General features: G+C 41.9%; 2 protein-coding genes across 6 annotated transcripts in view; one reads left to right on the top strand and one right to left on the bottom strand.

Moving 5' to 3' along the window:
• ZBTB46 (zinc finger and BTB domain containing 46) overlaps positions 1-3,452 on the top strand; it is a 71,862-nt gene extending 68,410 nt beyond the window's left edge. For all 5 annotated transcript variants that reach the window (XM_075276919.1, XM_075276918.1, XM_075276921.1 and 2 more), the window contains one exon: positions 3,048-3,452. In XM_075276919.1, coding sequence (XP_075133020.1) covers positions 3,048-3,410 — 363 coding nt within the window. In that variant the 3' untranslated portion in view covers positions 3,411-3,452. The remainder of the gene's footprint in view (positions 1-3,047) is intronic.
• A 3,106-nt stretch (positions 3,453-6,558) lies between these two features.
• SLC2A4RG (SLC2A4 regulator) overlaps positions 6,559-22,227 on the bottom strand; it is a 42,020-nt gene continuing 26,351 nt past the window's right edge. The window contains exons 6-9 of the mRNA XM_075276939.1: positions 14,464-14,716; positions 13,790-13,876; positions 13,504-13,586; positions 6,559-13,328 (exon numbers count right to left, since the gene is read on the bottom strand). Coding sequence (XP_075133040.1) covers positions 13,217-13,328; positions 13,504-13,586; positions 13,790-13,876; positions 14,464-14,716 — 535 coding nt within the window. The 3' untranslated portion in view covers positions 6,559-13,216. The remainder of the gene's footprint in view (positions 13,329-13,503; positions 13,587-13,789; positions 13,877-14,463; positions 14,717-22,227) is intronic.

The following is a 22,227-nucleotide window of genomic DNA, read 5'->3' as shown; positions in this document are numbered from 1 at the left end:
ACAGCTCTGCTCCTATTCAGGTAGCTGCACCCCATTCACTGTATAGTGCTTGCACCCAGAGTACTGCAACTCTGCTCCTATTACTTAAATAGGAGCAGATCTGCTTCCACTTCTGGTCCCCAGAGACCACTGCATCAGCAGTTCTATGCAGTGTCTGGACGTCGGATCCCCACAGATCATATACCGATGACCTAGCCTTTGGATAGGTCATCGGTATCAGAAATGCACTATAAGAGGTTTTATAACCTAGAATATGTGAAATAATAATTCTTCAGCCAGGAGGATGAAACACAAATTCCATATTCTCTTTATCCTTGGGGGAACTATTGTGTTCTTTGTCATCTCTTGCTGAGTGAAAAGCTGCCAGAAAGAGTGGGAGAAGATAGGAAAGAACTGTACATTCCTTATCCATTTCTCTTACCTTGTACTCCAGTGTACCGGTATAAAAGTCATGAGAAAATTAACAACTTTTGACACCTGCCATGTTTGTGCAAAAAAATAAATAATAAAAAAAATTGACAAAGTGCCCAGAAGGTGATTTTTCATACTTTGTGTCCGGCCCAAAAAACCCCCTGTTTTCCTGTGGAGAGTTTGCATTTGAACACCGGCGGTTATCCAGTTTCTCTGGGGTATTCCCCCAGAGACCCAGTGGGTGGACACGGGCGCAAGTTCACACAGAGGTTTTTTTTGGTGAGGATTTTGAGGTCGAATTCGCCTCAAAATCCTGACCAAAAAGACTGCTCCCATTGAAATCAATGAGAGCCAGTCAGGTCTTTTTTCCAGGAGCCGTTTGTTCCAGCTCTCGGGGGAAAAAAAGAACGGACATGCTCCTTTTTCAGGCTGATTCACCTCGCGAATCCGCCTGAAGACACTCCCTCCTCCCGACTAGATAATCCGGAGCAGAGTGCGCAACTAGATGCTGGTGCACTGCACTGGTGCATCCAGTCGCGGCTACCCGTTTTTTGGTCCGGATTTCCGGACCAAAAAAATCTTGTGTGCACTCAGCCTAATACTGCCTCCTGTATACAAGAATGTGGATTCAAAAGTGTATGGTAAGAACACTTCTATATGTGCAACCAAACCACCAGCGCTCACTCATGAGACCACACAGAGCCAATGAACAGTCAATTGGTCAAAGAGGAGGGGCCTTTTATTTTTTGCTCTGTATCTTTAAATGTACATTAAAATCTGACTGTGTATTAATGTTAAAACTACATAACAGGTTCACTTAAAATACCACCCCTCCCTTTCAAGTCCCTAAAATCCATCTGCTTCAGGGACAAGAGAGAAGCATCATGGAGGATACATGTGTTGTACTCAAGATTACCTGGGCATATCTGGGTAAAGCTTTGCTATACCAGTTTTGCCACATTTGTCATCAACTAATAAAACTGTGCCAGGTAGATCTGAGGTTAGTGATGTTATGACCTGATACGGGAAAATTGGAGTTTAAATAGCGCTTCTCCTTTAAGACATACTAGTAAAGAGAAAAGGTATGTCCGTAAGTTATGGGTTAATCATTCACATATTGGGTGGAGATGGCCACCATACTAAAAACGTCTGGAAGACGTAGAAAATGTGAGGGAATAGTTAATCATAAACCTGCCACAGTGACTCCCTCAGGTGTACAGAGGCAAATACCTCAGAAACTGGCTAAAGGACATTGCAAATGCATTCTGCCCCCTGCTGGTGATACTGTGATAAACATAGAACACATTCTTCTGTATAAGGTTCTATAAGTTTTGGAATGGTGTGGTGCCACATAGAACAATTGGAATAAAAGGTTGACTTAAAGGGATATTAGACGCTGCTGTGCAGTTGCAAGAATACCTTTGGCAAAACTTGAAAATTTAGCTCTGAGCCCAATGAATCCAGATCATCGCATGTCGTAGTTCCAGGAAACTGTGATTTGAGCTGCTGTATACAGAGCTGAATGTGGTTGCAGCGGCTTTCATTCTGTTCAGATTAGAACAAAGGAAGTAAACAGAAGTGCAGAATCTATTGTGTGACTTGCCCAAATGGCACCCAGTGGACTATGAGGTCTGTTGGGTTTCTGTCATAGTGTCTGCTGTTTTACCAAATAAAATAGAGCATGTTGGTTGCACTATCTTCGACAAAGGGTTCCTAACAGGCCTCTGACGCAGGTGTGAACAAAGCCTTACCTGTCTGTACGCCTGCAGAAATGATAGGGAAAGACACACTGGTGTGCATAGAAATGAATCTGTAGGGAATGGGATACTGAGCTCTGACCTGCACAAACCTTAGTTTTTAGGGTTAGATAAAGGTGTGACTTTTTATAAAGTGTGTTGCTCACTGTAATTTGAGGGGGGGGGGGAGGATTTTAATGGGCTATAAATCCTAAATAGCTTATAAAAGTATTCCTCTAGTGATACATTCCACATCTATATATGAACCCAGCAGTAGGGACGATATGCAATATGTTCAGGGAGCTGATCCAGACTGGTAAAGTTCTGCAGACAGCTCTTACTCACAATAGGCATAGAAATAAATAATTAATACCTTGTTCCATTGCCAAAAATTCATGCCCAAGCTGGTTAGCATTGGTAAATAGTAACTGACAGTAATTTTGGGTACACCCCAATCTACAGATCGTGCAGGTCAGGGTGGAGCAGTTATCTCCAGTAGATCGGTATATGATCATGGCTCCTATTTGTGCTGTACATGGCTGTTTCTTCTGCTGTTAACCCTCCTCTGTCCAAGTCTCAGGGACACAGCCCTGGTGCCACTTCTCCAGACTCATTACAGAGCCTGGTCTCATGGTTGCTATGGTAGCAGTGTCTGCTCCTTCTTAGAGTGTCCTCTGCTGTCATATAATTGCACAACCATCTGTCTCCTCATCCGACTGAGCCACGTCTTGTTCCCATGTAACCAGAGCCAGCCTGGGGGACCGTCTCATCGTCGCTCTTCCTTCAGGGGCACACACCCATCTGTCTGTAGGATTGCACACTGTGCATACATGAGCACCATCATAACAGGAATCCTATTGCTAAATTTACATCTCTCCATTGTCTATCCCCTCTTTTTAGGTCCACAGTAAAGACAAGAAATATGTTTGTAAGGTGTGCAACCGGGTCTTCATGTCTGCAGCCAGCGTGGGCATTAAACATGGCTCCCGACGACATGGGGTATGTGTGGATTGTGCAGGCCGTGGAGTAGCCCGAGGAAGTCACTCCCCAGATGCCATGTACTCTGGTGAAGGGCACTATCTGGAAGATGTGGATGAGCTGAAGGTGGATGAAGACATGGGTGGGGATGAAGAGGAAGACATCAAGTGGAAAGATGAGGCGGATAACTCGCAGGATGATGTCATACTAGAGGACGATGAGATTGAGGACTGTACGCCGGATGTCAGCCGGGGACCAATTAAGGAGTTTACTTGGATAGCATAGGTTTCATATGGGGGGAAAAGGAAACAGGATTCCCCATAAAAATCTTTCATGGGGATGAAAGATGGAACCCACTCCCCTTTACACCAATGTGATATCACTGACAAAGGGTCTGATCATATGATCACTAAGGGTCCACGTATCCTGACAGACAGTATCCAGGCGTATATATATTATTTTATTAATATTTTTTTTTGTTGTTGACTTGGTCAGGAAATGGTTGTGTAAAAGCCTGGCTGTCCTTGGCAGACGACAGGAAATTTGATTAACTTGCCCTTCCACTCCTATTGTCCACAATGTACAAAGTCCCATCACTTCTGCTCCATGACATAGACCTCCAGCGGTGGCCGGGGGAGCAGCAGGAGACATTCCCAGCAAAATAAGGGGTTTTTGTGTTTATTATTAATGTGTCCCAAGTAACACCACTTCACTCCCTTCGGTGCATGTATCCTGCTCCTGGATTTTAAAGAAACTTTTTTTTTTTTTGTTGCCTAGCTGAGGGTTGTAATAATTGGTAATTGCTGAAAACAATCATGCCCCAAGACACTGTTCCACAATCACCCATTAGCACTTTGGCTTCATGTTCTGGTTTAACAGTGGCCTTCCTTGGATGTATGGGAGCTCAGTCCCACATCTATTGCAGTCATAATATGGACCTGCAACTATATTCTCAGTCCAGCCCTTACCAAGGGAGAAGAGTTGGAGCACATGTATACTAGACAGACTGGTAGATTGCGCTCCCTGCAGGTATGATGCATGTTCTAACACCGTAAAGAAGCAAAACTCGCCACCCTGGGGAGTTGGCGCTTTCTGTGCCCTTCCCCCATAATTATATTACCAGCTCCTTGTTAAATGCAGCTGGCTGACCACGTGGTGAAGATTATACTCTTATTTAAGGAAGATCAAATAGGGACTAAGAAGGGGAGGGGGTGCCCAAGATGGCCACAGCCGCTGTATCTACTGTTCCAAGTCTATTTATATCCATTTCCCCTTTACACTTTTTTTTTTTTCCTGTAGCCAGTAAAATTTCCCCACTCCCTCCCTCTGTTCCCCCAGCCAGCAAGGGGGAGGAAGGATGTGTCTGCTAATGCGAGGTTCCTGAAAACTACAGGGCACATAGCAGGCCCAACACCACCCAAATCTCAGAGCCAGGCTTCCTGCAGCGCAGCCTTGGGTTAAATGGCTCCAGAACCAAAGTTAACCCTTAGTGTCCAGGGCATACCATTTCATAGACAATGCAAAGACTGGAATCAAATTTTTATTGATGAGGTTTTTATTCTTCCAGGATCTATAAATATCATCTGACTATTATATTTGGGGGAGGGGATTGCTATGAGTGCTGCGTGTATGCTTTTCATATAGATTATACATATATTATTTATTTTACCACCCCCACTGTTTCGCACACACACATTTTCAATATTTTAAAAAATGGAATTTTTTTTTTTTTTTGCCAGACTGTGCAATGTTGATTTATAATTATTTTTTGTTGGAATATACTATATTATATTGACTTTAAGAATTATTATAAACTTGTGTTTGTGACATTGGAGATGTTTTAATATTTGGGTATGTGGGTGGGATTAGAGGCCAAAAGAAGGATGACAGGTTTTTGGCACTTAAATGAGTCTGTCAGGTCCCAAATGTCTCCCAAGCAAATCATACTGGCATGTAGAGGTCATTAATAAGAACAGAACCGTACCGGGGACAGGAGTCATCTCTGCAAACCATGGGTTTGTGGCCACAAATGTATGTTTCTGCTCTCAGTAAAGGTCCCTGCAATGTACCATTACTGCATTCAGAGGCATTTTGGACCTAACAGGCTCCCTTTAACAAGTGTGTCATTCATGGTCTCAGCAGTCAAAAGGATTAAACTGGCTGGGTTAGATTTAGATATAAACGCAAATCAGTCTAAATAAAAACACAAAAACTGCTGCTACCTTGCAAGTGTGCTGTGTGTGAGTTTCTGGGGTCACAAGAACATCATGAGGACAACATTTACTGACTGTATCTGCATGAAATACTGCAAAATTAACCTCCAATGGTCCTAAGTCCTGCACAGCTGGCCAAAGTCAAGCACTTGAGTGGGACAAAGTTGCACAGCCTAAAATAAGTATAGCATGCACCAATGTAAATAATACAGACCACAACCCTTTCAAACAGCTATGGGGGGGAGTACTGAGGTGGGCAAAAGCTAAGACAACCTGACAGTGTCTGGTTATTGGTGTCCCCTGGGATGTTTAACATAACAGGTACTCCATAGTACCTGTTCAACAATGACCCAGATACCATATTGATATTTTGGAACCCTTCACTTTCTAATGTAATAATCTTTTCTACCCTTGTCTATCCACCACACATAAGGTGTAATGGCAGGCACAGAGCATCCATTCTTCTACTGCTGTAGACATGGCCCTGCTGCCTGAAACATGAACAACAGCACAGAAGGTTATTTTCATTTATAGCCAAGTACACATGGGGATCTAACCCCAAACAGCAGAACATACCCATCAAATTGTAGCTGCCTGCAGCTGCCACTAGAGGGAGACAACTGCACTCAATGGGAGATATAAAAATCACACACAGATCTTACCTAGTGATGGCTGCTAGGATATCATCTAACTGTAAATATGCAGAAGATTAAGAGGGAAACAATGACTATAAAAAGGTAAATTATGAAATAAATTATCACAAAGAAAAAAAAAATAGCTTGTCTGATTACTATTACAGAAGACGTGGGCGACAACCAATGGCGTTACTACTGCAGGACCCGCCAGTGATAAGTACCCAGCTTTCCTCAGAAGAAACATCGCTCCTGTATCACCTAGCAGCTGAGTAAAAGCAGAAAAGACAACTCAGGTCCTTCAAGGCTTCAGTAAATTTGTACATAAGTCTCAGAGTAGCTGAATGGCATACCTCATTTAATTGCCCCCATTCACAAGATGGCCCCTGGTAGGTTCTCTGTACATCACTCTTGTAGGTGGGAACCTTTTTCTTCTCAGGCTTCCACCCATGTACAGATATCCTACCAGCGGCCATATATTAAACTGGTGGACGGACCTGTCATTTAGCATTTTGTACTCGGTGACAGGTCCTCTTAGAACTGCAGACAGAACTCTGTATGTGAAAGGAAACACAACATACCAGGAAATACAAAAAGAAAAATCTTTAATTTTTTTTTTCTTTTTTTAACCAGGAAAACTGACAAAAGATTTAGCTCTGTGCTTGGCACATTTATCTCCATGAGGTGGTGCTGTGTGTGTACTGTCAGTCACAGCTGCACATATGGAAGAAACAGTTACACAGCTTACAGCCTTCCACTACATTTCACAAGTACAACCCCCTTTCCCCAGGATGTGACACCTTTTCTGCAGGTGCAGACACTACATCCTTCTTCTCCTGGGCATAGATAGCATCGTGCCTCTCCTGCAGCCTACAACATCCCATCCCTAGTGCATGAGAAGACTCTAGCTCCCTCCCCGGCCCCTCATCCCCCATATCTATGGCATGTTTTTCCAGGCCAAACTTAGTGCAAGAATTTTTATAAAATAAAGCTTAAAACATTACTTTTTGCTTCATGTAACTTTGGAATGTGCCTTGGGCTCTACCACTCTGTGCAACATTCGCTCCACTGCCAAGCAGCTCTGGCCCACATCACACATGGCACTGTACATCTGTTATCATACCTCCAACACTAACCCCATCAACCAAATTTTGGCATTGTGTCCACAGGTCACACAAACCATAACAGTTACCAATAGTACTAGATATAATGGACGCAGAAGTAAAGCATATCTTAAGATGTCAGACCTCAGATGACAGCTACATATGCGTTAATATCCAACTCTAAAGATCCATATGCATGCAACACTTTGATGCAGCCATCGTTTCGACACTTTGCTTATATTAAGTGAAACAAGTGAATGGGTGGCCATCCTCTCTAATGTCAGCTGGCTAGGTTGTATGGTTGTAATAAGGGGCTACAAGCTCCAGTCTCTAAACAGCATTGCCAGGTACTTCTAAGGAATGAAATTGCCCTATGCTGACACTACTGTACTGTATGTTGCAGTCTTAAGAAAACCAGGTATGCCAAGTAAATAGATGATGCCAAGTGTTGTCAGAGGTTAAAGATGTTACAGTGGGGCAACTTCGTGGATTACATTGAAATAGCCCCATTGGTTGTCAAAAGACTAATACCACAATTCATCCAGCCAACAAAGCACAAGTGTGAGGAAGAGAACAGGTAAAACATCTTCAGACAACCCCCTCCCCTTCTGCATAAAATCTAACTCCCTCTATTCAGTCTGATTTCAGAGCCAGAACAGGGTACAAACTCTTACACCCCTCCCCTCCACAAAAAAAATAAAAAGATACATTCCAACATCCTAACAGGCTGTGCAAAGGTAGTGGAAAAGACGCAGAATGTCACCTGCTCCAACAAAAAAAACTAAACTGGAGCTAGTCACATGATCAAGTGCAAATTATTTAAAGCGCCTTTTAGCTGTACATCCCAGCCTTCCCTTGGGTTGTTGTGTAACACTGCCCCCTCATTGTAGGATGGGGTATTGCACTGTCTAGATCAATCCATTGAACCATGATCTGCATACATTACTGTGCTTGTGTCCTGAGCAGTCTAGTCTTAAAGGAGCTCAATATTACAAGTGCAAAAATCTTTCTTAAAGGGGAACTCCACCGTAAACAAAGTAAGCTATCCCTCCAAATACTGAAATTTTTCATTTTACACAGGTCTGCTATAGCTATGGTATGCCCTCAAACTGGGCACATGCAGTGACCAATACACAAACTATTCTGCAAAGCTTTTTTTCTAGAGACAAATTTCTAAAGTTGAAACAACGGCCTGATCCCGGGTCTCCATGAGCGATGCTACCGTTTTAAGTTCATTTTCACACAGTATTTCATTCTATATAGGGTCAAAATCCTGACACTCTGGTTCACAATAATGACCTCAAAATACAGTTCCTCCAATTCTCAGGCCTTTTTATTTCAGTAAAACAGCCTGCAGGTCCTCAGACTTAAAAAAAAGAATCCTGTAATGGTGTTTTTATACTGCCCTTGCCACTATGTAAAGGGGGCATGTGTGGGCTGTGCTGCTGGCCTCTCTACATTTATCATTTACTCTATGCTTAGATGGACATCTATGGCAGCTCATAGATCCACAAGGAGAGAACCTCTTCATAAATTACCAGATTTTGCAGATAATAAGACACATCTGACTATAAGACACGCCCCAGGTTTGAGCAAGAAAAATTAAGGAAAAAAAAACCAAAACACCAATTCAACCTTCCCTGTAAGAGGGGTCAGTGTCTCTAACTGGTATGGTACGTAAGATAAAGGGGGTTATTACATCACAGTTAACTTGCATACACAAAGCTCCATTAGTGGCCTACACATGGTATAGTGTGTGGACTAATTGGCACACTGTTTGTGGCACCAATGTGGCATACTATGGGGGCACCAATAGTCCATTATAGTGTGGGTGGACACAAACATGGCATTATACCGTGTAGGGATACATTAATAGGGCATTATACAGTGTCGTAGGCAATAAGGTGAATTATATACAGTGTAGGGAATCACTAATGGAGCATTACATAGTTTAGGGGGACACTAAGAGTATAATGCACTAACCATGATAGCGGTCAGGAGAAATATTCACTTTCTGACCAGTGCCCTTTTACGCACCATTACATCAGAGGCAGGCGGGATCCTTACTCCCTCCCTCCGTCCGTGTGGAGCAGGGAAGGAGAGACCTGCACAGCTTCATGTTTCTGAGATAAGTTAAGTAATTTATCAACACTTCTGATCATTAAGGAAGCAGTCAGGAGGGTCTGGCACTGTTGGACTCTTTACACCCTCAATTTTGGACTCATAATATACTTTTTAGCAAGGAAAAACCCTTGAAATTTTTTATTATAATCTGCACCTTCTATGGCAGCACAGAGGATATCAAGACATTCCTAGTGTCTTAAGCCGGTTGCACACGACCATGTGCTAATTGGCTGATGTGAATGAACAGCACGGGTGGTGCACGGGGTACATGCGGATGTCACCCATGTGCCACCTGTCACCCTCAGCCCTTTTCATTCAAAGGCTGCAAAATATGATGTGAATAGTACCTGTTCCATATTTTGCAGCCTGGACTGTCGGCCCACATATGTGACCGTGTCATTCACGGTGATGTGTATGGGCCTATAGAAATAAAGGGGTCAGTGTGCTACCCGAGAAAAACCCGGATCGCACACTGACCAGTCATAAACCCCTCTGCAAGGGGGCTTAGTCTGAGATCCTTCTCCCTGAGCGTGGATGGACTAGCAGACAACAGGTAGCACTGAAGTAAAGAATGGGAATTGGAAAAAGACTAAGATACCATATATTTTAACTATGCTTTGTCCATTTATTGGGAAATTTATTGTGAACCAGATATTTGTTTAAATGGTAACCTTACTTCCTTTCTCATTGCCACCGATGACGGCCTTGTCCACAAGTGTGTTACTAGAGGCTGTTACGAGTTATTAATGGGACTAAGCCTAGGTGCCTTTAGCACTTATTTACTCTGTTGTGACATGAATATGATAATTACCTTTTCTCATGCCCTGGTCTATTGCTTTTTTCCTTCATCATTCCCTTTTTGGCTTCCTTCACTTACCAGTCTAAGGGCGGGTTCACACCTGCGCCCGTGCGTGCTTTAGGCAATCCAAGCTGGGTTTCCGTCTTCTGCCCCGAGAAACTGGACACAAAGTCGCACATGCAGGATTTTGTGTCCGGTTAAAAAAAAAAACAACAAAAAACAGTTTCGCCGCGGTCAGGTACAAAACGCTCACGGGTGCTCACTTTTCAAACCCATTCACTTGAATGGGTTTGAAAACTGACCGCCTGGTTTCCGTCCCCTGTCCAGCTTCTCGGGGCAAAAGACGGAAACCTGTCTGGATTACCTAAAGCGCACACGGGCGCAGGTGAGAACCCGCCCTTAGCCTTAAGTGTTTGAAGTTTATATTTTAAAATCTACCTAAATAAACTTTGATTAAATATAAAAGGAAATCTGTGACAGAACAGACTGATATGTACTATTGTGGGAGAAGATTCAGTAACTTGTCATTTATCCACAGAAATCTCTGCTTTATCCCAGGATGTTAAGGCAGTGGTCCTATCAGTGACGGGCAAATAACTCTGCATGCACAGCCATCACTGACAGGACAGTCTCCTTGATTCCACATACAGAGTAGAGATTTCAATGGAGAAAGGACAGATTATACTGAATCTTTCCACACAAACTTACATAACAATCCGTTCAGCTTTCTGCTCTGTAACCTACTGCTCAAAGATTGGACAGAATTCTTCTTTTGAAAGGGTCCCCTTACCACAGCCATAAAATACATAATAAAATTATGACTACCTACAGCTGCCACTAGGGAATCTTAAGTCAATGTGATAAAAAAATAAAAAAAAATAAAACAGATTTCACCAGTTTTTATGCTGCAAATTAAACGGGTATTCCCATGTACATAATTATTTTTACATTTGTAGAGAATTAAAAGTTAAACATTTTTACAAATATAAGTAATTAAATATTTTGCAGAGTTTTAAAGATTCTCTCTAAATATCTTGTGGTCAGTCTGTGGTCTTGATCGGTTACCAGTGGATACGACCATGAATGCAGGAACTTTCTAAGGCCAGAAAATCAGCCATAATTTCTTTATTGTGGCCAAGATATCTCCTCATACATGTAGTGTCCCTGCCTGATAACTCATCTACAATAAGAAAATCATAGCTGGGTTTTTGACAAGTTTCTGCATTGGTGGTCGTATCCATTGGCAACCGATCAAGATAACAGATATCACCACTAAGATGGTTAGAGGAAATCTTTATAAACGCTGCAGAATTTTTAATTACCTATATTTGCAAAACTGCTTAACTTTTAATTATCTACAAATATAGATAGGATTACGTTGATGGGAATACCCCTTTACGTCAATGAGAGAGATTTACTAAACGTGCCACAATTGTAGCTCAGTTTGTGTAACAAACTAGCATACATGCCTTGTGTCACATCTATTATGCTTTAAGCACCATCTATGTCTCACTAAACAAGGCGTAGTTTAAATGGGAAGGGACATGGCTTAAAGTCACAAACTGCACCTACCATTGAAGAAAAAAAATTGGTATAAAGTCAACCAAGAAGTGATGCAAAGTTAGATAAAACATGTCTAACCAAATGTTAGGCCTCAAGAGCATCATTGATAAATTTGATGCATCTTCAGACTTGCCCAAGTTTACACTGTCTAAATATTAGACAGGATTAGTACATCCACCCCACTGTTAAGAGAGATTACCCTCATTATAGATTCCTGTACATTTTAAAGGGTCCTGGTCCCATTGTGCTTGGTGTTCCTGGAGGGAGCCAGCTGTTTATACGCTGGCACAGTTACCCCTTGCAGTTCCTGAAATGTACAGGAGAGGGCAGTCAAATATATGACACTATTATATTGCAGTGAAAATAAAGGGGGTTTTATGCAGGTTCTCATTACTTTAAGAGACCTTATAACACTTCTTGTAAGGTAAAGGAGAAATCATGCAGCCACTTCCATACCAATTTTAGGGAGATATTAAAAATTATTATAATCAATAAAATATCCTAAACTCCTCAAAGCTCATTATGCACATATAATGGACATACTTGGGCCATATATGGATGTTCCTATGTTGGTAGGCTCCAGATTTCAGTACAAGTGGAGAGGGGGATGTTAAGGTTAGAAAGAAGGGACTGTCATATCAGCACCGCTCCTTACCAATATTATGGTATTTCAGCTCATCCTCATTCATGTAAAGGAGCTGCTGCAATACCAGATACAGTCTATGCTTACATGGTGAAGTTTGTAAACCTGGACAACATGTTTAGTGTGCAGAATAACTGCTGTACCTACAATCCTATTCATATTTCATTATTAACAGCAGAAGTTATGGACAGGTAAAAAAAATTTTTTACACCTCCCTTAAAATGTTTTGCACAACAAAGGATATATTTTTTTTTTTTGGTTGGGGGGGGGGGGGGGGATATTCTGGTGGCCTACTGAATATTTAGTTCAACCCGAAATAATAGCTGTCTTCACAAATAGTTCAGTGCCAGGAAACCAGTAAATAATATTTCACAAATATAAAGTTTTATGACCTGTTGATTAAAGATAATCATAAAATTGTCTGTTAGAGGTCTAGCAGAGTTCCCCTTTAAGTTTTTAGCTCCTGAGCATGCTGCTAATATTTATCCTCTACCTCCAGGTTTAAGAGCCATAAGACACTAATATATTTGCCTGTATGCCCCCTAATATCCTCAGAGCCTCCAAAAAGTGCAAAGCATAGTGCAGCAAAGATTTAAGACCACCCTACAAAAATGGGGAGAAAAAAAAATAAAAATTAAATCACACATCAACTCCATGCCCACAGCCCAGCCTCGAACAGCCTGGTGCCTCTTTTTTCATAATATCAAAAATAAAGCTCATCTTCTCACCCTCGCTGAACAGTCCACCAAAAGGAATCTCAGAAATTGGCAGAGCGTTACCTGAGAAGAACCTCCTTATGGCCATCTAGGCAGGGTCCAGCCCAAAAGAGGGCAGCTCCAGACCATACAAAAGAAATGCAATCCATGTATAAAAATATTGGGCGTATAACAGTTCTGAATTATCAGGTTCTTTCACAAAAGGCTGGGTAAAACAGTTTTTAGAGGGGAAAAAATAAATCAATTAAAAGCTCAGTTTCGTCCCCTAAGGGCAGTTGAGGTTTTGCAGCTGCAGCCCTCAGTCTATGAACCTCTGACAGGCTTTCTTCCATCGGCAGGCAGTGCACCACATGTCTTTCCGTTCCATCCCATACACCTTTCGGCATTTCTTGGCTTCCCCTCGGGGCTTCCTGGGGAAGAAGGAAGAAAGCGTGGCCTGGATCAGAGGCAGACCTCTGATACTTGCCGGACACTTAAAGCGTGATTTTGCACAACAGGTAACATCACACCACTGATTAGCCCCATTCCCAGGCACACTAAAATGCACATTAAAGAGACACAGACGGAGGAGTTTGTGCTGCTCACCGAGTCCCGGGCACTTGCTTTGAGTTCGGAGGAGCGGTCAGGATCTGCGGCCTTTTCTCACTGATATTCAACGTGGGGCGAACCTACAGCAGAGCCAGGGAAATCATTCACAGTAATTATATGCACTATGGAAATCATACAAGTCTTTCCATATCCTGCAATTGTGCATTTAGTACTGCAGGGTTGGGAGATCACTGCATAAAGCCATCAGTGCTTTGAGTTAGTCCATGAAAATAAAGGATTTACACTTGATCTCCCAACAGGAAGCGTAAAAAACAGTACTTACAGGGGGAGCTTTGATGAGCAGGGGTGGAGGAGATTGCCAGGAGAAGCTGACTTTAGACGTGACAGACACACTGATAGGAGAAGGAGCCTGTGGGGGCAAACAACCAGAGGGAGAAATATAAAACTTCTATAAGGGGTTGTAAAGTGAGGGCATATATAGGTACACTATGATTGCACCATTATCAGACAGTGAAATGCTGTTTACCAGTTATCCACAGTGTAAAGTATTACATACATTTTGTATATCATAGGGCACTTCCCCTTTATATGGCAGCTGTCACAGATAAGTCACAAAGTAGAGATTAACCCACATCACACTTTGCAGATGACTACCTGACAAATACCATCAAGGCTACCTGTACATGGCCAGGTTTCACCCGTGAAATTTGATCCATGTGTTGGCCAGATTTACCGGCTTTAACTTCTTGCTAAGAGTGGGACTCCTAGCATCGTAGTTATCGTTGATGGTAGGAGTCCCTACCTCCCAGCAACATACTGTCGTGTACCAATTACAGTATGGGACAGTATGTCACTAGGAGGCAGAAACTCCTAGACTCATAGATAACTATACTGCTAAGAGTCCCATTCCCAGCAGTAACTCTAACACACAGAAGGAGTTTCAAGGGTGAAACTGTCATGTGCAGCTAGCCTAAAATTGTGGAAACACATACTCACTTGATAGGCGTGGTCTGTGTGCACATGGCAGAGAGTGCTAGGGGCTGACAAACTGAGGGGGGATACCAAAGGCAGCTCTGTGTTATTGGCTGCTCCAAGGGAACCTGCACAAAGGAAGGGAGGGGGTCCAGTGGTGGTAGGAGAAGTGGGAGTCAAGCTGGATAGTCCATCTGTAAGTGTATCCACATTTACATCCATCTCTGTGTAGTAGAAATCTTCTTCACCATCATTGTGCTCTGGTTCTGCACAGGGTCTGTGGTACAGAAATTGGAGTTAAGGCCGACAGGTTTCATTATGTGTATACAAGTATTCCCTTTTCAGGATTCAACATCCTGTGATGGGAAGCTCCAAGTGTCATTTGTAACCCAGATTAGTCAGATTTAAAAATTTTTTTTTTTTTTTTAAAAAAAAAAATCTTTTATCATAGTAGCCAAGCATTTGAAAATATGGATCATTTGGCACTATGCCAGCTTATTTTACAATATATAAAAAAGCATTATGGATCCTGACCTTGTTAGTTCAGTCAAATCTCTCCTTAAAAGGCATGCATTTATTTGAGTTACTTATATAGCACCATCATTTTCTGCAGTGAGGTACTGTCAACACTATCCTGAGGATATCTAGGTATCTAGGCGCTAGCCTATTGATGGCCTATACTATTGAAGTCTTAGCATCTGAATAACCCTGGTTATGGCTTTTGGAAGGTGGTAGTAAAAAACTGAAGTAGAGAAACGGCTGCTGTGAAGGGGTTAAATATAAATCAGTACCACTGCATCCAATAAAGTCTAAACTTTTTTTTTTCTTTTTTTTTAAAGGCACAGGCCTTTCATAAGCAAACCTTAGTAGCTACAAATGGGTGAAGCAATGCATAAATATTATCTGTACGAAGATGTAAATCATATGCATTGCTTCATCCATTTGTGACCACAATGGCATGTTTCTACTCTGAATAAAGTCCTCTACAAGGCACAGTTATTGGTTTAAAAGGTATTATGGACATGACAGGCTCCCTTTAAAAGTGATATGACATGACAACCCAAAAACAAATGGGGAATACATCTTTGCATCCTACTATAGTGTCCCTCAAGTGATTTCAGCGCATTTTTAGTTTCCGCACCCAGTAAGCAAACTAAGGCTCGCTACTGTCAGGAGGGCGGTCTTAGGCTGGAGCATATAGTTTTTTTGAGACAGTACACAATAAGCAATTAACAAAAGGGTGTATGTAACTAAGTTCAATGAAATACTCTTTTCCTACCACAGTTTGAGTTGTGCTGCCAATTGAAACAACATATAGTCCCATCTACATTCAGTTTGCTCAGTTTGTCTTCCTGCTGCTTATCAGATCAGGGCCACATAACCATGACACCCTAACAGATGGAACATATGCAGTGTGTGAATGACGTGTCTGGGAGAAGTGACCATTTGGGAGCACACAGAGCAAGGTGCACCTGAGAAATGTAGTTTTCATTAGTCATATGCTCCATAAGTAAGGACCACCCAGTTTGACCATTTCAAGTTGAACATGATGGCGCTATTTAGGTGCAAAGGGCAAACATGAATTGAGTGAAGTCACATATACAACACAGATGTTTATTTTCATGGGTGCTCAAGGTATACACTAATCCTATTAATATTATAAATGTGAAATGTTTGTGAGTTTGTGGATTTGTGACTTTGGATGTTCGGATGTTTGGCGGTCAATCACGCAAAACCCGCTCCACCGATTTGGCTGAAATTTTCCACAAACATAGTTAATACACACAATTGCGCAATAGGCTACTTTTCAACACAATAACCCACATACGTTTTCCATACGAACCCCACAAAAAACAAACTGACATCACCATCTCTGCAATCTCACACACTTTGGACCATAGCAAGCCCCTAAACTTCACATTACTCCCTACAGCCTAGCCCCTAACCCCACACACTCACTTTCACATATACTTTCAGACTTTCACCCTCACCTTCACCATCCTGTAGGAGCCTACCTCTGTCACTCTCCGGACCAGCCATGTTTGCCAACCCCCACCGCTGGGAGGATCCGCCACACCACCCACCACACTACTCCACTAGCTTCACTGGAGCATGCGCACTTTGCACACATAAACAACGTGTTACTAGCACACCACCATTTTGCACCTCCACCTTAGGCCGCAGCACACGAAATCCTGCCTCCAGCCTGCAACAGTACCCAACGCCACTATCACCTCCCTGCTGTTTCCTCCGCACGATCCAGCCACCAGTTCGACACTGGTAAGTTCACGTACGCCATAGCCCTTCTCTTACACAATCGCGCATACACTGCGCTACCCCTGTCATGTCTTCGGTTCCTGCCAACTTTGCGTCCGCCGCCTTCTCTTACCTGTCCCGCAGCTCCTGTCTCTCCCTCGCTGCACGGAGGCATCCTCCTGCTCATCTCCGCCACCTACACTGGGCTAGGCTGCCTCCGCGAAGGCTCCTATAGCAGCCGCTAGCTCTCCTACGCCTCACACACAGCTCAGTGTGTCCAGGCTGCTGCAGGCTATGCTACGTAGCCTGCAATAGCATTGGCACATTTATGCAATACATAGCAATACATTACAATTGCAATGCATTGCATTGTTCAGGACACCCCCTGCTGGTGTACAAGGGTATTGTTTTGCAAGCTGCTGGATGCAGCCTGCAAACCTCATTAGCATTAAAATAAAAAAACAATACTGTGAAACACACACATTACCTATCCCCGCCTCCGAAATCCCCCACTCTACTAACTGAACTAAATATTATGCCTGCATACACTCACACTATTAGGCAATGCATTGCAATACATTACTATTGCAATGCATTGCATTATTCAGCACACCCCCTGCTCTCCTTCACACCCACTAAACGCCCATGTATTAGCTGAAAATACACGTCTACAAATACACGTGTAAGGGTCCATTCACACGGCGTAACGCGGCGCTCATTTGGTGCTTATTTTTACGCCGAGCGCTGCGTTACGGGAGCGTTTGCGCTGCGCTATTTACGGTGCGCGTTTACGGTCGCGTGTATGCGGCGTTAACGCCGCGTAAACCCGATCGTAAAATTTCACCCGCGACTCGTTTTACACACTTCTACAATCACCACAGACGAAGTCGCGGGTAGCAGCTAGTATATGTATAACTTTCAACATTTAATTTCAATATAGCTTTATGAGGCCTTGTATTTTGTGGGTACATAATACCGGTACTAGTTTTTACTTTTTGTTTTTTGAGAGGTGAGATGAACAGAAAACATCAGTTCTGGCATCTGAATTTTAAAGTTTATAGCGTTTATCACGTGGAATAAATAATGTACTCATTTTCTTTTAGGGGTTGTTACAGATGTGGCGATACAAAATGTGTTTTCTTCATTAATAAGGAGGAAAGAAAAGTCTATTTTTACTTTTTTCTGTAAAATGACTTAGGTGCTGTGCTCATTGCTGAATATAAGGGGTTGAATGGCAAGTATGCTACTGTTTGCTTATGTGGGGATTATCCACTCCCTTGCGGTTATCTGCAGTGACAGAACAAGGAGAAGAATAAAGTCATTTCTCCTCTCCCTGCATGTGTTCTTCTATTCTACTATACCAGGGGTATATATCATGCACCGATTTTCTTACAAAAAAAAAGGTCAAAGATGTACACGGCAATTGTCAGCAATTGTAAGGTTATTGACCCCTACATGAAAGTTATATAATGCACAACATAACTGTAACCAATTAACTTGTTCGTTAAACTTCGGTTTTACTGTGATCCTTGTTCATTACTTATTCTCCTCTTCGCTGGTGGATATGACTTTTGGTTGCATGCAGGACGTCGTTATCTGAAAAAAGCCAGTTTTGTGGGGGCAGAGGATGTTCCTCACATAGACCGGTCTTTTTGTTTCATAAACCCATAAAAATCTGTCCAGTCTTGTTGAAATAAACGAACACCTACCGTATATACTCGAGTATAAGCCCAGTTTTTCAGCACAGTTGTGTGCTGAAAAAGCCCCCCCTCGGCTTATACCCGGGTCAAGCAAAAAAAAAATAAAAATCTGCAATAGTAATGTATAGAATCTCCCATAATAGAATAGTGAAAAAAAAAAGCTTTAAAAAAAATAAAAGTTCTAAATCACTCCTTTTCCTAGAATACATATAAAATTAGAAAACTACTGTGAAACACATACACATTAGGTATCCCTGTGTCTAAAAGTGCCTGGTCTACTGAATATAGGGGATCTGCAGTGCTCCTGTTCCGTCAGGAAGGGGTTAATAGGAGCACTGCAGATACCCTATACTCAGCCAAGCTGAATTCCAAGGGGGGGGGGGGGGCAGTCCTCAAGCTCAGGGAAGGGGCAGACAGACATCCAAAACACCCCCTCCCCTTCCCCAGCAACTACTGCACCCAAAAACTCTGTCCATTTTAATTTTTGAAATTTTCCAGTAGCTGCTGCATTTCCCCCCCCTCGGCTTATACTTGAGTCAATAAGTTCTCCCAGTTTTTTGTGATAAATTTAAGGGCCTCAGCTTATATTCGGCTTATACTTGAGTATATACGGTACTTTGGTGTGTTCAGCTGCCACATCATACTTTACCTTTGCCCTTCAAAGGTGCAAAAACATGTTGAAATGGCAATTGCTGCCCCCTGACTAGGCTAACCTGGACTCAAGGACTCCACGCATCATGCTTTCCACCTTAGTGCTTCCTCCCCTCCGACTCTGTTTACATGGTCTATGAGAGAAAGGGATTACCTGGAGCAGCTTTTTAAATATTATAGAGCCTTGTGCCAAGTAAATATTTTTTAAAGTACCAACCACAGCATAGGTTCTGGAGGTCACTAATCCCTGTCCTATACACTAGTTAAAGTAAAAGTGCAAGTATATGCACCTCTACTTTAACCAGTGATATCTCTAAATCCAGTTGGGTTACAGACATGAACTTGTCCCCATGGCCCCAGAACTGTTTAACCTTACAATGCCCTGAAAGAGTCTTCGGGGTGAACTGTAATGCACTTTACTCAAGACCTGAGCAGGGCTTGTACAGAACTGTAGGATGGTTAAATATAAGACCCCATCACCGTGTACAATTCCATCAGACAATGATTTGTACATTTTAATATTATGAAGGTATCCACTTCTATGGGACTGAGGGAGATTACAGTCCAGCAGCGCCATAGAAGTGAATGGAGTGCCATTCACGTAGGCTCATGATCAGGTATGTTTCAGGTATTTCAGCCATCTCCAGCAGTCCCACTGAATTGACTGGAACAGGCGAGCACCTGTATGACCACCGCTCCAGTCAGAATTAAAACACCCATGTTTGTGTGAATGTAGGGACTACATAGTCAAGCCCCCACCAATCTGCAACTTTTTCCCGCCGCTATTCTGTGGACAGGGATAAAGGGGATTTCTTATCTCAGCAACTTAGAGAATGGAACATGATGTAGAGTAAACAGGGACACTGTAAGTCTAATGATAGGTGGGTCATTCCGTGTCAAGTGAACCAATGATTTTTCCCTCTATATTTTTAATTCTTTTGAGATTTTGTTATTTGGTAATAGTGTGTCAGAGAATGCAAAATGTGAAGAAAAAAAAATTCTAGAATTTTTTTTGGATTTTTAATTGATTTTCAAAGTTCAGAAAAAGTGCGAATTTCGGTGTTTCCTGCCTTTACATTTCTCCTCATAACTTAGGCTAGAAAAAAGATAGAGAAACAAAATAAACGCCATTCTACTCAGAACTATACGGGCTTTCACCAAATATGTCACAAGAGTATCTTTGTTAATATTTTACCCATGTGAACGCAAACGCAAAATTTTAAAACGCATTTCCGAAAAAAAAGTTTTATTTAAAAATATCAAAAAAATGCACATGGGCCTGCTATGCCCTTAGCCACATCTGTACTAAAATTCAAGTTGGGATCGCGATGGGATAATATTTTAAAATATAACTATTACAGTGTCATTCCGAAAATCTTGAATTCAGATCTGTTCAGCCTGTGGTCTAAAATGACAGTGAAGTCCATGAAGTGGTAGAAGGCGGCACAAGATTGGCAATGGATGACATAACTGGTTATGTGACCTGTGAATATGATCGGTGCTGGTGGCTGGCTACTGTACTCTCCAAAGATTGTGAAAATGAAGACATAAAATTGACTTTTTTGCATCCTTCTGGTCCAGCACCATCCTTTGTGTATCCAAGAAAACCAGACATTTTACAAGTCAACAAAAATCAGATATTAACTCAGGTGGAGCCTAACACCATGACAGGCCGTACATACTCTTTGACACAAAAGGAAATGGCCATTGCTAGTAAGCGCTTATGGACAAGATTACATTTCATTCACTAGAAAGGACAAATTGATGATAAAAGGCCAGTAGTTTAAAAATGTCCTATTAATTGTTTGATTAGTTCATATTTTATAGAATGAGGATTTATCTACTGGACTATTTTTCTTAATAAATTACATGTTTAGTGAGATAATAAATAATTGTTACATGTAGAAATAGGTGTTATAAATATTGGTTCTTGTACTCTTGTTAAAGGGTCTCTATCAGCAAAATCATGCTGATAGAGCCCCACATATGCGTGCATAGCCTTTAAAAAGGCTATTCAGGCACTGTAAAAGTTAAATTAAACTAACCCCCCCCGTTTTAAAATAATAACTTAAAAAAGAATGTTCTCTACTTATGGAACGTGCACCCTGGGCGGGCATTCAGGGTGCACCGTCTTCTTCTTCCCCGCCTCTTCTTCCTCTGACGTCTTCGGGTCCCGTCCTCCTCCGGCGCTTGCTCGCGGACACTGATAAAAAAAAAATTGCCCGGGCGCATGCGCAGTAGCACGCGGCTTCTACTACGGCTACTGCGCATGCGCCCGGGCTATTTTTTTTTTATCAGTGTCCGCGAGCAAGCGCCGGAGGAGGACGGGACCGGAGGACGTCAGATGAAGAAGAGGCGTGGAAGAAGATGAAGACACACCCTGAATGACCGCCCAGCGTGCACGTTCCGTAAGTAGAGAACATTTTTTTTTAAGTTATTATTTTAAAATGGGGGGGTAGTTTAATTTAACATTTACGGTGCCTGAATAGCCTTTTTAAAGGCTATGCACGCATATGTGGGGCTCTATCAGCATGATTTTGCTGATAGAGCCCCTTTAACATATAATTAGGATGAGACTATTTAGAAAATCGCACTTGAGGATATGAGCAGCTCTTTTCTTTCGGTTTGTTCAATGCATTCAGGTTGAAAATGCTGGACAAGTTGTGTTATGATGATAAGATGTATTTATTCTGGCACTTATGGGATTTGTTTTTTGTGTCTCTTTATTGTTGCATATAAATGTTGAATTCAGCAAGTTGTAATTTGAAAAGAAAAAAGGAAGAAGCCCACACAAACATAAAATCAGATGATTCAAGGCTTAAATTTTTTAAAAAAAAAATTGATCCCAATTTGGTCCCTAGTTGAAAACCTGTACAAATATAACCAAGAACACAAGTAACACAAATGCATTTTTTCACAATTTTAGAACATACGTTTTTTTCACAATTGCGCATCAAAATTTTGAATTTGATTTCTCCAAAACAAAATATAAAGAAACATCGTCTTGTGACATATCAAATGAAAGCCGGTACCGCTCTGAGAAAAATGATGCCTCTCCCACCTATTTATCTTAATTCTAGCCCAAGATATGTTAAAAAATGTAAAGCCATACCAGGCCAAAATTCACACTTTTTCAAAACTTTAGAAGTCTATAAAAATTAACTGATGAAGAAAAAAATTC

The sequence above is a fragment of the Leptodactylus fuscus genome, chromosome 6 (genome assembly GCF_031893055.1).
Source record: "Leptodactylus fuscus isolate aLepFus1 chromosome 6, aLepFus1.hap2, whole genome shotgun sequence".
Classification (NCBI taxonomy): Eukaryota; Metazoa; Chordata; class Amphibia; order Anura; family Leptodactylidae; genus Leptodactylus; species Leptodactylus fuscus.
Note: the sequence above shows the minus strand (reverse complement) of the source record. Positions and strands in the feature narration are given on the sequence as shown.